Source organism: Pelobates fuscus, chromosome 1 (genome assembly GCF_036172605.1).
Source record: "Pelobates fuscus isolate aPelFus1 chromosome 1, aPelFus1.pri, whole genome shotgun sequence".
NCBI lineage: Eukaryota > Metazoa > Chordata > Amphibia > Anura > Pelobatidae > Pelobates > Pelobates fuscus.
In genome coordinates, this window is record NC_086317.1 from 78588399 (window position 1) to 78603720 (window position 15322).

The 15322-nt window shown below is 38.4% G+C and overlaps 1 protein-coding gene across 1 annotated transcript in view; it reads left to right on the forward strand.

The window, feature by feature from the left end:
• COL26A1 (collagen type XXVI alpha 1 chain) overlaps positions 1 to 15322 on the forward strand; it is a 374102-nt gene that overhangs the window by 282931 nt on the left and 75849 nt on the right. Inside the window, exon 4 of the mRNA XM_063444114.1 lies at positions 4234 to 4295. Coding sequence (XP_063300184.1) covers positions 4234 to 4295 — 62 coding nt within the window. The remainder of the gene's footprint in view (positions 1 to 4233; positions 4296 to 15322) is intronic.

A 15322-nucleotide genomic window follows, 5' to 3' on the forward strand; every position in this document is an offset into this window, starting at 1 on the left:
AAAGAGTGAAAAGGCCACTTTAAGTCAACCTCATCTAACTTTTGTAGCAAAAATGTTTTAGTGAACTGTTTAAATGTTGGTAGTTGGTTTCAGTAGCCTAAAAGTAATATTCTCCCTTTAAAATGCCCAATTTATATATTTAATTGTGGAAATGTAAACATTTTGACTCTTTTTGTCCAAATACTGATAGTGTGACATATTTATGTATTATGTATTTAGGAAAGTACTGTACTGAAGCATGTTTTTCACATTTGGCACAATCTCATTGCTTTCATATACCTATGTCTAGAAATGTGTTTGAATTGCACATTAAATTTAAAAAAAAAACTACATTTTAAACTAAATAGTATGTGTACTTTGTGATCCTACTTAAATGTCTTGCTACCAGAGTGGCACGCTACACAGTACATTAGAACATTTACAATCTAAATTCATTTTAAAGATGTGTCTAAACTCATTTAGTATATTTTTGGTCGTTGAGTTGAGTAACGAAAGATGAGGTTATGTGAGGACAGAGTGAAGATTCACAGATCTAAACCAGCAAGTTTTGAAACCTCAGCCCATATCAGTTATACATTTATTTTTCATATGTGAACTATTTATAGGATGGAACCCCAAGGACATGAGAACATTATTCAGAGATTATTTGTGTTTCTTTTTTTTTTATTAGAAATGATTGTCTAATTCATAAAAATTTAGTAATTGCTCATGGTTTTCCCATATCATAAATGCAGATTCTTTCCTTATGTGTACAATCTATAACCAGTGACACTGGATCTCTTTCTGTCTTTGTACAACGCAAAACAATGACAAAGGAGAAACAATCAGATATCTCCTCATTAAATAATAACTTCATTTGGTATTCTGGAGAGTTCTACTTTATTTTGGTAACAATAATAGACGATATAACAACAGACATTTATGAAAGCAACATTTAGCTAAAATACCTAGTTAGTGAAATAAAATATATCTTGAATTTAAAGATGTAGAAGAGTACATTTTGAAAGAAAACACAATAACATTTAATAAATTTAGGGGATGAACAAAAAAAATTATATTGAGTCCTAATCATCAGTGGGGACATTATGTATAACCCCTTGTTCCTCTAAATCTACCTCGATTCTTGGCTCCCTCCTCATCCTGATTTTTTATATTTCAATTCTTTACTTAAAGAAGGTGTTGTAAAAACAAATGCCACCTAAAAAATAAAGGAAATAACACATCCATTACACAAACATAACAGTATAGGAACTATATAACAGTATAGGAACTATATATAACAGTATAGGAACTATAAATGCTAAAATGATGGGCAAAAGAGAGTAATTTCTTTCTGAATCATGAAATAAACAAAACAGCTTGTCAATTGCTTATTTTGTTTGTTTCATACTTTGTCCATCATTTTGGATTTGGGGATTACGGAAGAAAACATGCCTAATAACTACAAAACAACAAACCGTGCTTTAGAAGTTCTAATATCAGTGTAGAAAATGCTGTTGAGATATATTTGGAGATGATGCGTTTCTTGTAAATATTTAAAAGATTTTAAACTCTCCACAATAAAAGAGATGATAATAATTAACTCGTGAACTTATTATATAAAGTTTAAAGTTTACTTTGCAATAACTCCCTTATGTCAGGGACAACGCTGAATATTTTTTATAAACAGTCAATGACTGTTGTTAAGGTAACAAAACAGTCATATATCTGTAATTATCTTTTATCCTTTGTTTGTTATAGCTCTGTAGTAAATGTTTTGGAACGTTGCCTACCATCATCGTGAGCAGAGCAGGATATTTTTCCATAAGAATAAAACAGATTTCTTTATAATGTGATGTTGCCATTTTGCCTACATTCATGCCAACTCTGTGACTTAAAGGGACATCCTAGCACCACTACAATCTATACTCAATGTTCATGTCTCATTACACATGCTTGCTTACACTGATCAGCCACAATATGGAAACCACGGGCAGGCAAAGTGAATAACATTGATTATATTGTTACAACAGCATCTGTCAAGTGCTAGGATATATTAGGCAGCAAGTGAACGGTCAGTTCTTGAATTTTATGTGTTGGAAGCAGGAAAAATAGGCAAGCAAAAATATTTTTGACAAGTTCTAATTAGTGATGACTAGGCAGCTGGGTCAGAGCATCTCCAAAACAGGTGTTGTGGGGTATTCCCAATATGCTGTGGTTAGTACCTACCAAAAGTGATGCAAAGTCAGAAAATAGGTGACTTGGCAGTAAGGTCATGGACGCCCAAGGCTCATTGATGCACGTGGGGATTGAAGGCTAGCCTGTCTAGTCCGATCACAATAAGAGCTACTGTAGCTCAAATTTCTGAAAAACCTAATGCTGGCCGTATTAGAAAGGTGTCAGAACACACAGCTCATTGCATTTTTCTGTGTAAAGGGCAGCATAGCCGAAGACCAGTCAGAGTGTGATTGATGAACCATGTCTACCTCGAAAGAGCATTCAATGAGTATGTAAGCATCAGAACTGGACCATGGACAAAGGTTGCCTGGTCTGATGAATTATGTTTTCTTTTAGATCAGGTGGATGGCCAGGAGCATATGTGTTATTTACAAGGGGAAGAGATGGCAGTAGAATTTACTATGGGAAGAGGGCAGGTCGCAGAAGGCAGTGTTATTCTCTGGGCAATGTTCTGCTGGGAAACCTTGGGATTTATCTGGATGTTACTTTGACATGTACCACGTACCTAGAGATTTTTGCACACCACATACACCCCTTCGTGGCAATGGTGTATCCTGAACGCAGTGGCCTCTTTCAGCAGGATAATGCTCCCTGCCACACTGCAGAAATTGTTCAGGAATAGTTTGAGGAACATGACAAAGAGTTCAAGGTGTTGCCTTGGCCTCCAAATTCCTCAGCTCTCATTCCGATTGAGCATCTGTGGGATGTGCTGGAACAACAAATCTGATCTATTTAGGTCCGCCTCGCAACTTGAAGGACTTAAAGAATTTGCTGTATTTGTCTCGGTGCGAGATACCACAGGACATATTCAGCGGTCTTGTGGAACCCATTCCTCAATGCATCAGTGCTGTTTTGACAACAAAAGGGGACCTATGTGAAATAAGGCAGATGGGTTTAATGTTGTGGCTGCTAAGTGTTTAACTGCAGCAGTTTTCAAATATAACTGTTTCGATAAGCCTGTCCTTTAACACTCAAAGAGGAAATCTACACTTCTTTCAAGCAAGCTCATGATGTGCAAGTACCTTCCTTTCCCTATCCATCTGTCTATGAGAGACCATGCAAAGGCTGGGTGCATTTGTAGTCAGTACACTAGTCAGTACACTAGTGGCATTTTGAGTATGCAATAAAGTTTTTAGCAGTTCTACTCAACATATGTGATAAGTAGAACTAATGCTAGGGTTGATCTACATTTTCCATTAACCACCGCCGGTTGAGTTTATGGGTTGAAGTAACTCTCCATTGAAAAAATAATAATTTGTGAATATAACCCAAAATAAAATGTAATTTTTTATGCATTTTTACATTGGGGTTATATGAAAACATAGCTTACCATAGCTGCTGATCTGGTATCTGCAGCTACTGCAAGCCCTACCGTATTTCTCAGAACAGATGTTGCTCTCCTTTGTGGCACTGAAAATAAAAGTAAAATACGTTATACATATTACATAGTAAGTAATAAGAGTAACCAGATTGACTCTGTCATTGAGAACTCATCAGATCCCCTGGGACCCTCAAAAAGTCCGGCTGAGTGGAATCTCCTTTTCCTCAACCCCATGGGTTGGACGGTGGACAATATGTTAACAAGGCCACTGGAGATCCCGAGTCTACCAGGCCCTATCATAAAAATGTATATGGCCCCATTCTCAAGGCCCAGGATACTCCCAGTCTCCTTCTCAGTGTGAGAACTCCCATCAGGTCTACCTAAGGACATGCTATGGTCTCACTGACCTTAGCGTACCTTTTTTGTCTATTTGTAGTGATCGTAACTGAAAACAATGACAAAGTGTCGCTCTTTGCAGCTACAGTTGTCAGGCTAATGCCAGCTATTTCCTTAGCATTTTTATGTGATGCAAGGCTAAATTATTTACTTCCAAACGTATATTCAGCAGCAGCTCAGCTATTTACACCACTTAGTAAATGGATCTGATGATTTGAAATTTACCATGCTCTAAGTGTGTGTCTGTAAGATAAAAGAAAAAAGTCCAACTTTGTCAGTTTCTCTTTTTTCCTTTACAGAATGCATGAACTGCACACGGCTTGCTGCTATGGTAGAAAGAATAAATCATCTTGAAGCTAAGGTAAGTGTTAACTTTCTCACTAGCATAACCATACAGTATGTTTAAAGGGGAACTCAAATTCAATATTTATGTGAAAAAATAAATAAATACATTTTTAAAAATGTACAGCTAAAGGAACAGCCTAGTAAAAAGATTCAAAATGGCCCATATTAAATAGCTCAATAGCTTTTGATATGTCATGGTATGTCAAGGTAAGTGTAGCTAGAGGCTCCATTTTTGTCCCATATGTGACATAAGCCTGTAAATCAATCGGCAAAACTTGGAAAATGTAAAACTGAAATTGGCATATCTGTCATTTCACCATATAACTTGTCTAAAATCCAGCAATGGTCTACTTAGTGATACATTACTGTACTTGTAGTAGCCTAATAGAAATCTATAGCTGGATAAACACAGTCGATGAAATTACCCACAAAAATAAAACTTGTGAAAATCACGTGATGGATACAATATAACCAACAGGTTTGGCAGAAAGAGGCGATAAATTGGTTAACTAAAAGGTGTTACAAAGTTTTCAAGTTAAATACCCTGGAGTGTCTAATTTTCACAAATATATACTTTTTTTTAGTGGTTTTGGATTATGTGACTGCTATTATTAGTTTTAGTCTAAGCTCACCACATTCTGTACAGAATTTTAAATCATAATTCATCAATCGCTATATGTCCAATACTTCCAAAAATAAATTGAAATCCTAGACATATGAGGCATGTTAACAATCATTAATTTGTTAGTTGGCAAATTGTCTCTTCCAACCCAGTCCTCAAGTACCCCCTAACAGTCCAGGATTTAGGCATTACCCAGTTGTATCTCAGGTGTTTAAAAAAAAAAAAAAACACTTTGGACACAACAGGGTAATTCCTAAATCCTGGATAGGTAGGTAGGGGGCACTTGAGGACTGAGTTGGGTACCACTGTTCTAGAAATACAACGGTGCATGGTGCAAATATTATTATTTTTCTATTGCCATAGGCCATTTACTGACCATGTAGAGATGTAAAGGTAAGAAGTATCTAAGGGATGAACCTTACTTTCCATACACAGTACATTATGGAGTACTCATTAATGTATTCCAAGCTTCCCAGTTCAGTTTATTCAGAATGGGTGATTTAAATGCATAGTGAGACAATTCAATCTAAAGTGAGTTACGGAGGTTACATTAGGCCCATTACTTTACACAGTATTTTTGGTTTCTAACCTGTTTATATTAAAGGCTCTAAAAACAACCATTTATTTGTTTCGATCTCGAGATGTAGCTTAAATTAGGAGCTGAGCGAGCTGAGCAATGCCAGTAAGAAACTGTTCAGGTTGGGTAAGGTGGATGGTAGATGCCAACATCAACAATCGGTTATACCTAGGGAATTTTGATTATGTCATACATAAAATAATTGCTGGTAACGGGCATGGCTTAGTCTTTTTAATGTCTGGTTCTTAGTGGCTCTACCAGGATTCCGAGAACACGTTGATATTTGGGTTGTAATTAAAATGTTTAAATCATCAATTATGGGTAACAAGCATTGAGTATTGCAAGACAGAGGGAGAAAAATGTATTTTATTGAACTTTTACTGTATCTGAGAGTGTGTGAAGGAGCACCATAACCAGAATAGCATGGCCAATGTAGTGGTTATGGTGTCAGGAGTACCCTTCTCCCTCATTGTAAGTTGTCAACATGTTTTACAACGGCTTAACTTCTTACCTAGGTTCATAATTAAGCACATATTGCTCACTTTTTCCCATATACCATGAGCCACTAACGGACCATTTCCTATCATTTTCATTTTACTCTTTGTACAGAATGTGTTGTTACTCGACAAACATTAGACTGTTGAGCACATAATGAAGTTATATAATAGGGGTTGTTATACACAAACATAACATTTACTGAATATATAGCATTCACAATATTTCTGGTGGCATAATGTCCTAGATGTTAGATGCTTAGATACAACTCCTATTACTGTCAGCCAAGAATCCACCCTGACTTTAAAGGGACACTATAGTCACCAGAACAACTACAGCTTATTGAATTTGTTCTGTTGAGTAGAATCATTACCTTCAGGTTTTTTGCTGTAAACACTGTCTTTTCAGAGAAAATGCAGTGTTCACATTACAGCCTAGTGATAACTGGACACTCCTCAGATGGCTGTTAGAGATCCTTCCTGGGCCATGGCTGCCTAAAATGCATCCACACATTCAGTATCTCCTCCCTTTGCATGCAGACACTGAACTTTCCTCATAGAGATTCATTGATTCAATTCATCTCTATGAGGAGATGCTGATTGGCCAGGGCTGTGTTTGAATTGTGCTGGCTCTGCCCCTGATCTGCCCCTTTGTCAGTCTCAGCCAATCCTATGGGGAAGCATTGTGATTGGTTCCGGCCACCACTTCTTATGATGTCAGAGGTCAGAGGAAGTTCACAGGCAGAGGCAGCAGCTTCAGACTTAAATACAAGTAAGATTTTACTATCATTATGGAAGCAAAGGGGGCCAAGGGGGCCAAGGGGGCTCAATAATGGTTTTAACACTATAGGGTCAGGAATACATGTTTGTGTTCCTGACCCTATAGTGCTCCTTTAAGCAGTATATGTGATTGCAAAACTCACTGTAAACGAGGTTTACTTTGCAGACAAAGACTAAAGCCTCTTACAGATACAGTAAAAGGTGATGAGTCTGGAAAAAACACTGACAATGATTAACACTCCTGGCTGAATGTACTCTGTGTCTCTATGTGCTTTTAGGCAGGAACCTACAGCAATCCAGATGTGTTACAACAGTATAACATCAGGTTCTATGGAATGCAGAAGTCTGTAATTGAGTGTGATTGATTTACGCAGATACAGAGTCTTAGAACTGTGCGCCAAAAACGTGCATACATTTTAACTGTTAGTCACAGCAGCTGATAACCTGGCACTAGTAAGCCTAATATATATTTTATCATAATAGCTTTATGATGAAAAAATATGACACCGATATGCTTATACCGATTGTAACACTAAACAGATCATTTAAACACAGCCGTCAGGCATTGTATTACCTTACACGCACTCATACAGCCTTTTCTCCTGTTATCTTCGCTAGCTCCATGTGATTAAGGCATATAGTAGGTTTGTATATCTAAACAGTTTGTCTTTTGTAAGGACTTATTTTGATCTAGATCCAGGAGCTGCAGATTGACCAAAGTGTAAGCGATAATGACAAAGTGTGAGTCCTCCTAGAATCATATACAAGTAATTAATTGGATTCCAGAGCCACAATTGCGTGATTTCTTTGTGTATTTGTCCAACAAAAGCAGCTACACTATAAAAAATGTTATTACAATAGTTGGGTGTTATAAGAGTGATGCTATAGTTATTCTGCAAACATTAATGCACAGCAGCCTTTTAATATGTTATGGATGAAGTCAGCCGAGGAAAAAAAAACATCTCTATTGACAATAGAAAGCCGTGATTTTATGCCATATCCATGTGTTAGAAAGTAGAAACCCTGGGGGCGTGAATGAGAATCCGTAACCCTAATCTCTCCCGCACCAGCTTGTAAATCCAACAAAGGATCTAAAAGAATCTAGAGATTCTGTCTGACAGTGTACACATAGAATATTCTGACTGTATACTGTACAGTTTTTTTTTGTCCTGATGGTTGTCTTTTGCTTTTGCCTTTTCTAGTTAATGCATACTCTGTAATTCCACATCCATTACCACAAATTCTTCATTATTATATCGTACTCTGTAATGTAAAAAAAAAACCCGTCCAGACGAGCAACAGCTAAACTTTGTTCTACTGACATTTGTGAACTAAATATCAGACAGACAGACAAAGCATCATGGGATATGCGGATCACAAATATGTGTGGCGGTAGGGCTAGCTGCCATTGATCTAAATGTTATATGGTCTATCTTTGGTCATATATCAGCTCATATAAATAGGAATGCCACTGATGAGTTTTTATTCTCGTTCAGATAAAAATGAAGAAAAAAAAAAACTAAGAAAACAAATGAGGAATCTTTCTCTTTCTCTTAAACACAAATGGTTTTGTTCCACAATGTGATGAATCTCAGCTGCTTCCCTTTTGCTTGATCCTATTTATCAGTGCAATTCCTTTTGCTGTTTTAAGTTGCCGAATATTTAAGACTTGCACCACTATATTTTGACTGTGATCATGTTATCCTTCAACCTATAAAGCTTTCTGGCTGATTCCCAAGAAACAGTCTTCATTTTATGAATCATGTAACATTGATGTAATATTGAAGAGTTACAATTAGTTTTTATGTGGCTTTTGTAAATAATTAAGGATGCAGTTTGTTTTATCTTCTGAATTGTTTGTTGTTGTTTTTTTTTACTATTTAAAATTTATTGGAGTTTTGACAAAAAAGTCATAACACAGAAGAAAGTCAGAATATTTACATGGCATACCATATCCATCACGACCATTTAACCCCCTAAGGACCAGGGCTTCTTGGGATGCAACACGTGACTAAGGCTTTTTGGCACTTTTGCCATGCGTTCAGTCTACCACAATTTTCCCCTTTCTGTTTAAGTACACCCGTAAATGTTATATTTAGTTTTTTAACCCCTTAAGGACGAGTGACGGACGAGGTCCGTCACTCAGGGGAATGCGTTAATGACGAGTGACGGACCTCGTCCGTCACGCGTTAAAATTAACGCCGCGATCGCGCAGTGCCGGCGATCGCGGGGTTAATGCTGTTGCTGGGTCCCTCCGAGTCAGGGGCAGACCAGCAGCAGCAAATCCGGATATCCCAGCCCATGTGATCGCTGTGACAGCCAGTCACAGGGATCACAATACTGCTGGGATATCTGATCCGCCTCCCTCCACCTCGTGTGGGTTTGTGAAGTGGAGAGAGACGGATCGGTGCAACATTGTGTCCCAGAAGAATAGTTTTTAGGTTTTAATAAGTTCCCAATATCTTTCCCCTGTATAAAAAAAAAAAATTAACCCTTTCCCTGCTGTTTGATCACTGCTAGCAGTGATCAATATACAGGTCACAGTACTTTACTGTGATATTTTTTTTTTACTTTCAAGGGTTAAGTTTTTGGTTTTTTTTTAACCCTGCGGGGTTAAATTTTATTATTTGATTTTATTAGTGTATGATTTAGTTACTTGGGTGGGTGGAATTTAGTGGGAATTAGGGAATAAAATATAAAAAAAAAATATTTAGTTAAAGTTTTGTTAGCTTTGTTAACTGTATTTAACAATGTTCAGGAAGTATAGTGCAGAGGAGGCTTATGCCCTGTTAGCGGCCAACTCAGAGGCGACAGACACTGCCTCAGAGAGTGACGCAGGGGACGCAGGGGACGCAGGGGACTATGTGCCAGATACTGCAGGACCATCAGGGGAAATCGCCGATTCCCCTAATGCTGAACATGGCGCAGATGACTGGGTACCCCCTAATAATTTTTCCCCAGACATCCCAGTGTTTACAGCCAATCCTGGCATACAGGCTGACCTGTCTGGCTATAGTGCGCTGGATGTTATGCAGCTGTTCTTGGGGGATGAGATTTTTGGGGAGATAGTCACCCAGCCTAATCTCTATGCGGAGCAATATCTGGCACGCAATCCAGACTCTCTTATCTCCAGGAAAGAGAGATGGAACCCAACCAGTGTGCCAGAATTTAAAAAATTCTGGGCACTGACCATGTTAATGGGGTTAATTAAAAAGCCCGCAATTAGGATGTATTGGTCCAAACATCCTATTTGCAATACCCCCATTTTTGCCGAGACAATGCCGAGGGAAAGATTTGAAGACATACTGCGGTTTATGCACTTTAGTGATAATAGCAAGTGCCCCCCAAAAGGTGATCCGCAGTATGATCTTCTATATAAAATCCGCCCTTTAATTGCCCACTTTAACCCCTTAAGGACACATGACATGTGTGACATGTCATGATTCCCTTTTATTCCAGAAGTTTGGTCCTTAAGGGGTTAACCATAAATTTGCCACTATATATACCCCCAATAAAAACATTTCCATTGATGAGTCCCTGATGAAGTTCAAGGGAAGACTGGGATTTAAACAATATATCCCATCCAAAAGATCCCGATATGGGATCAAATTGTATAAGCTGTGTGAAAGTGGCAGTGGCTACGTATACACCTTCCGTGTATACGAAGGAAGGGAAAGCCACCTTGATCCCCCAGGTTGCCCAGATATAGTAGGGACAAGTGGGAAAATTGTCTGGGACTTAATAATGCCCTTACTTAACTACGGTTATCACCTGTACATCGATAACTTTTATAACAGCATCCCACTCTTACAAATGTTATACTGCTTCGAGACCGTGGCCTGTGACACTATTCGAAAGACTCGCACAGGTTTCCCAAAGGCTCTGGCAAACAAAAAAATGAAAAGGGGGGAAACAGCAGCTCTCTGCCAGAATGAACTGCTGGCACTCAAATACAGGGACAAAAAGGATGTTTTCATCTTAACCCCCATTCATGGTGAAAACACTCAGAGGGTCGCAGTTCGTGGCAGAGAGGAATGCAAACGAGTGCCAGTCTGCATACGGCAATATAATCGGCATATGGGGGGCGTTGACCTGTCCGATCAACTGATGCAGCCGTATTTGATCATGCGTAAGACCAGGGCATGGTATAAAAAAGTGGGCATATACCTGATGCAGATGGCAATACACAATGCATTTGTCATTTTCAAAAAGGCAAATGCTGGGCTGAATATATCCTTTCTTTCGTTCCAGTTTAACCTCATTACTGGGCTACTTGAGTGCCACACAAGGAGACCATCAGTGGAGCCTAGCAGAAGAATGGAGGCAGGTCACTTCTGCTTTAAGATTCCACGAACCCCTAAAAAACAAAACCCCCAGAAAAGGTGCAGGGTGTGTTACAAGAGGGGCGTAAGAGTTGAGACCAGCTATTACTGCCCCGATTGCCCCTCTCAGCCCGGCCTATGCATTGGCCACTGTTTTAAATTTTTTCACACCCAAGCCGAATAAGTAAACCAGTTTTGGGTTGTGATTTTTTTTTAGTTATCTGTCTGATTGGTAACCGAATCTTGGCTTTGTCTCCCGCTTATCCTGTCTTCTCTGATCCTTGACCTCGGCTTGTCCTATCGTTGTTCCATTTCTCTTTACTCCTTTGACCTCGGCTTGTACCTTGACAATTCTCTGCTTGTATAGCCCGGCCATTCTAAGGACCGATATTACAAGTTTCTCTCTGTGTTCTCTCTCTTTGTGGTCTGTCTGTGTTTTGGTTTCGGAATCCATGACAGCTTTGCCCGGGATGCAGTTTACCCCAACTATTCCCCCTTTTCACAGCAAATAGTATGCACTTGTTCATAATTTGAATTGATGAGCTGCCTATACTTAAAAATATATGTGGCCTTTGAGAGGCAATTTGCAGTCCTGAGCTGCTACAATGAGACTTGGGCCCAGCATCCACTTTTGAAAAATATGGAAGTGGTGTTTCTCCAATGTGCCCCTTCAACATCCACATAACCCTGAGAAAGGTACACATTGGGTTATCGTTGCACTAACATGACATAGCTGAGCAACATATTAGGTGTTACACTACCTTATCACACATAAGGATAGCAAAATATACAGTAACATCTCCAAGTGTGTGTCAAAAAGGCAGAAACAATGCTAATTGCAACTAGACTTGGTACAAACCAACAAAAAAATGATCCTACACTAAGGTTTAGAATATACCTTTTGAAATACCCTGGGGTATCTACTTTAAGAAATGGTAGGCCTTTGTGGGGTAGTTTGAATTTAAAGCCTGCTAAGATGCTTGGAAATTGCACATAGACCAGCGTCAAAATTCAAAGTTCGGTAAAAACTGATATGACTTGGTCGCCAATGTGCCCCTTCAACATCCACATAACTCTGAAAAAGGTACACATGGGGTTATTGCATCACTAAGATGACATAGCTGAGCAACATGGTAGGTGTTATACTGCTGTAGCACACATAAGGATAGCAAAATATACAGTAACATCTCCAAGTGTGTGTCAAAAAGGCAGAAAAAATGCTAATTGCAACTAGACTTGGTACAAACTAACAAAAAAATTATCCTACACTAAGGTTTAGAATATACCTTTTGAAATACCCTGGGGTATCTACTTTAAGAAATGGTAGGCCTTTGTGGGATAGTTTGAATTTAAAACCTGCTAAGATGCTTTGAAATTGCACATAGGCCCAGCGTCAAAATTCAAAGTTCGGTTAAAAACTGAAATGGCTTGGTCTCCTATATGGCACTTTAGCTTCCCGAAATAGTGCCAAAGACATACAATGGGGGTGTCCTTTTACTCAGAAGACTTAGCTGAACATAATTTGGGGGGTTTGAACTTAGTGGCACATGTTAAAAATACAAAATGCCCAGCAAAAATGCAATCCATATGTAAGAAACGCACAAAATTCTTTTTTACCACATACTTTGGCATTTATTGGTGAAAAAATGGGGGCATGTTAAGGCACAATATGCACCTTATGAGATACCCTGGAGTGTCTACTTTTACAAATGGTAGGCCTTTGTGGTTTTTTTTTTGAACAGTCAAACTGTTATAATAGCCCAACCGGAAGCATAGGCTCATTAAATCCGTCTCTCAAAATTCTACTGTGAGTACTGAAAAGGACAGGTCTCCTATATGGCACTGTAGCTTCACGAAATAGTGCCAAAGACATACAATGGGGGTGTCCTTTTACTCAGAGGACTTAGCTGAACATAATTTGGGGGGTTTGAACTTAGTGGCACATGTTAAAAATACAAAATACCCAGCAAAAATGCAATCCATATGTAAAAAATGCACAAAATTCTTTTTTACCACATACTTTGGCATTTATTGGTGAAAAAATGGGGGCATGTTAAGGCACAATATGCACCTTATGAGATACCCTGGAGTGTCTACTTTTACAAATGGTAGGCCTTTGTGGGGTTTTTTTGAACAGTCAAACTGTTATAATACCCCAAACGGAAGCATAGGCTCATTAAATCCGTCTCTCAAAATTCTACTGTGAGTACTGAAAAGGACAGGTCTCCTATATGGCACTGTAGCTTCACGAAATAGTGCCAAAGACATACAATGGGGGTGTCCTTTTACTCAGAGGACTTAGCTGAACATAATTTGGGGGGTTTGAACTTAGTGGCACATGTTAAAAATACAAAATGCCCAGCAAAAATGCAATCCATATGTAAAAAACGCACAAAATTATTTTTTACCACATACTTTGGCATTTATTGGTGAAAAAATGGGGGCATGTTAAGGCACAATATGCACCTTATGAGATACCCTGGAGTGTCTACTTTTACAAATGGTAGGCCTTTGTGGGGTTTTTTGAAAAGTCAAACTGTTATAATACCCCAAACGGAAGCATAGGCTCATTAAATCCATCTCTCAAAATTCTACTGTGAGTACTGCAAAGGGCAGGTCTCCTATATGGCACTGTAGCTTCACGAAATAGTGCCAAAGACATACAATGGGGGTGTCATTTTACTCAGCAGATGTAACTGAACACAAAATAAAACTTTGTACAGATATAGCACACACCAACTTTACAAAATACACACAAGAAGTTCTTTGTTATAAGTTTGTGTGCCAAAAACTAAATAAAACACAATTTTACTCCAATATTTAGCAGAGGTTTGCGGTGAAATGGCTACGTAGAAAGTGTCAAAACAACCATAGGTAAATAGCCTGTGATGTGTTATTTCTATAAATATATACTTTTGTGTGACAATTTTGTTTTATTTTATGGCTATTAAGCTTACAAGACAAACATACCAAATTCTAAAATCGCTCCATATTAAAAGTTTATTTTACTCCTTGTGCTTTGTGACCTGTAACTACCAAAAAAAACTTTAAATCCCAGACACATTATATATTCTGTAAATCAGGACAACTAAATGAATTTATTTTTAATTACTTTCCTTAACCTGCACTAATTATGAACACATTATTATTGCAAAAACTGTAAAAAAAACACACAAAAAAATATTTTTTTGCATATTTATGTATTTTTTTATAATAAATAACCATTTATATATATGTGTGTTACATCAAATTAAAGCCCTTTCTGTCCTTTAAAAAACGATATATAATATGTGTCGGTGCAATAAATTAGTCAAATGCAAATTGCAGTTGAACGCAAACAGCAAAAAATGCAAAAAATGCCGTTGTCATAAAGTGAAAGACAAGCTTCCGAAGCTCTGTCCTTAAGGGGTTAAAGGATAATTAAGGATTTCCTTTGATATTCTATATGTATACATAATGCATGCATACACCAAGTGCAAATAAACAAAACAAACTCATAATAGATTTCCCACCAATTAGTCCTGATTGTTAGAGGGATTCTGTAGTTTAAGGATACAAATCTGTATTCCCCCTTGCAATCCCTTCCAACCTGGCTGATAATAAACGATTCCAGCACTGATCTCCCTTCGGTTGTTGCTCTGCCCCCTCCATCGTCATACGAAGGTGTACTATAACAAGACCAATGCCTTAAATCATGGGTAGGCAACCTTTTAGTAGTACTGTGCCAAAACAAGAAGTTGAAGTCCCTTTGTGTTCTGGTCCTATTTTTTTCTTTTTTTAAATGAGGTGTGTATATTGCTGTATTCTGCTTGTGTTATTTACGGGTGCTGCAGTTGCTTTGTAGCTCTGTATTTGTGCATATGTGGGCTGTTATATTGTATATGTTCATAAGTCGTTTGTGGTATTGTGGGCTGTGTATGGAGGCTGCTTCTGGAATTGTGTGCGTGGGTGATATGTCACATTGTGTGTTTGGTGGGGCTGCTTGTGGTATTGCCTTTGAAAGGCTGCTTGTGGGGTTGTGTTGGGTATGTGGATTGTCAGTGGTGTTGTGCTTGTGAGGACTGTGTGTTTGTGTGTGGACTGTTTGTATTATTTGTATGAGGGTTGGGTTCTTCTGCAGCTCTGTGTATATCTAGCAGCATGGGTGCAGGTGCAGGTCAAGGGCAGGAGATGCAATAGCTGCTGTGGGCTGCTCTACTCCAGTGCGGATTCCCATTCACAAATAAAGTGCTGCAATACGTACATTGC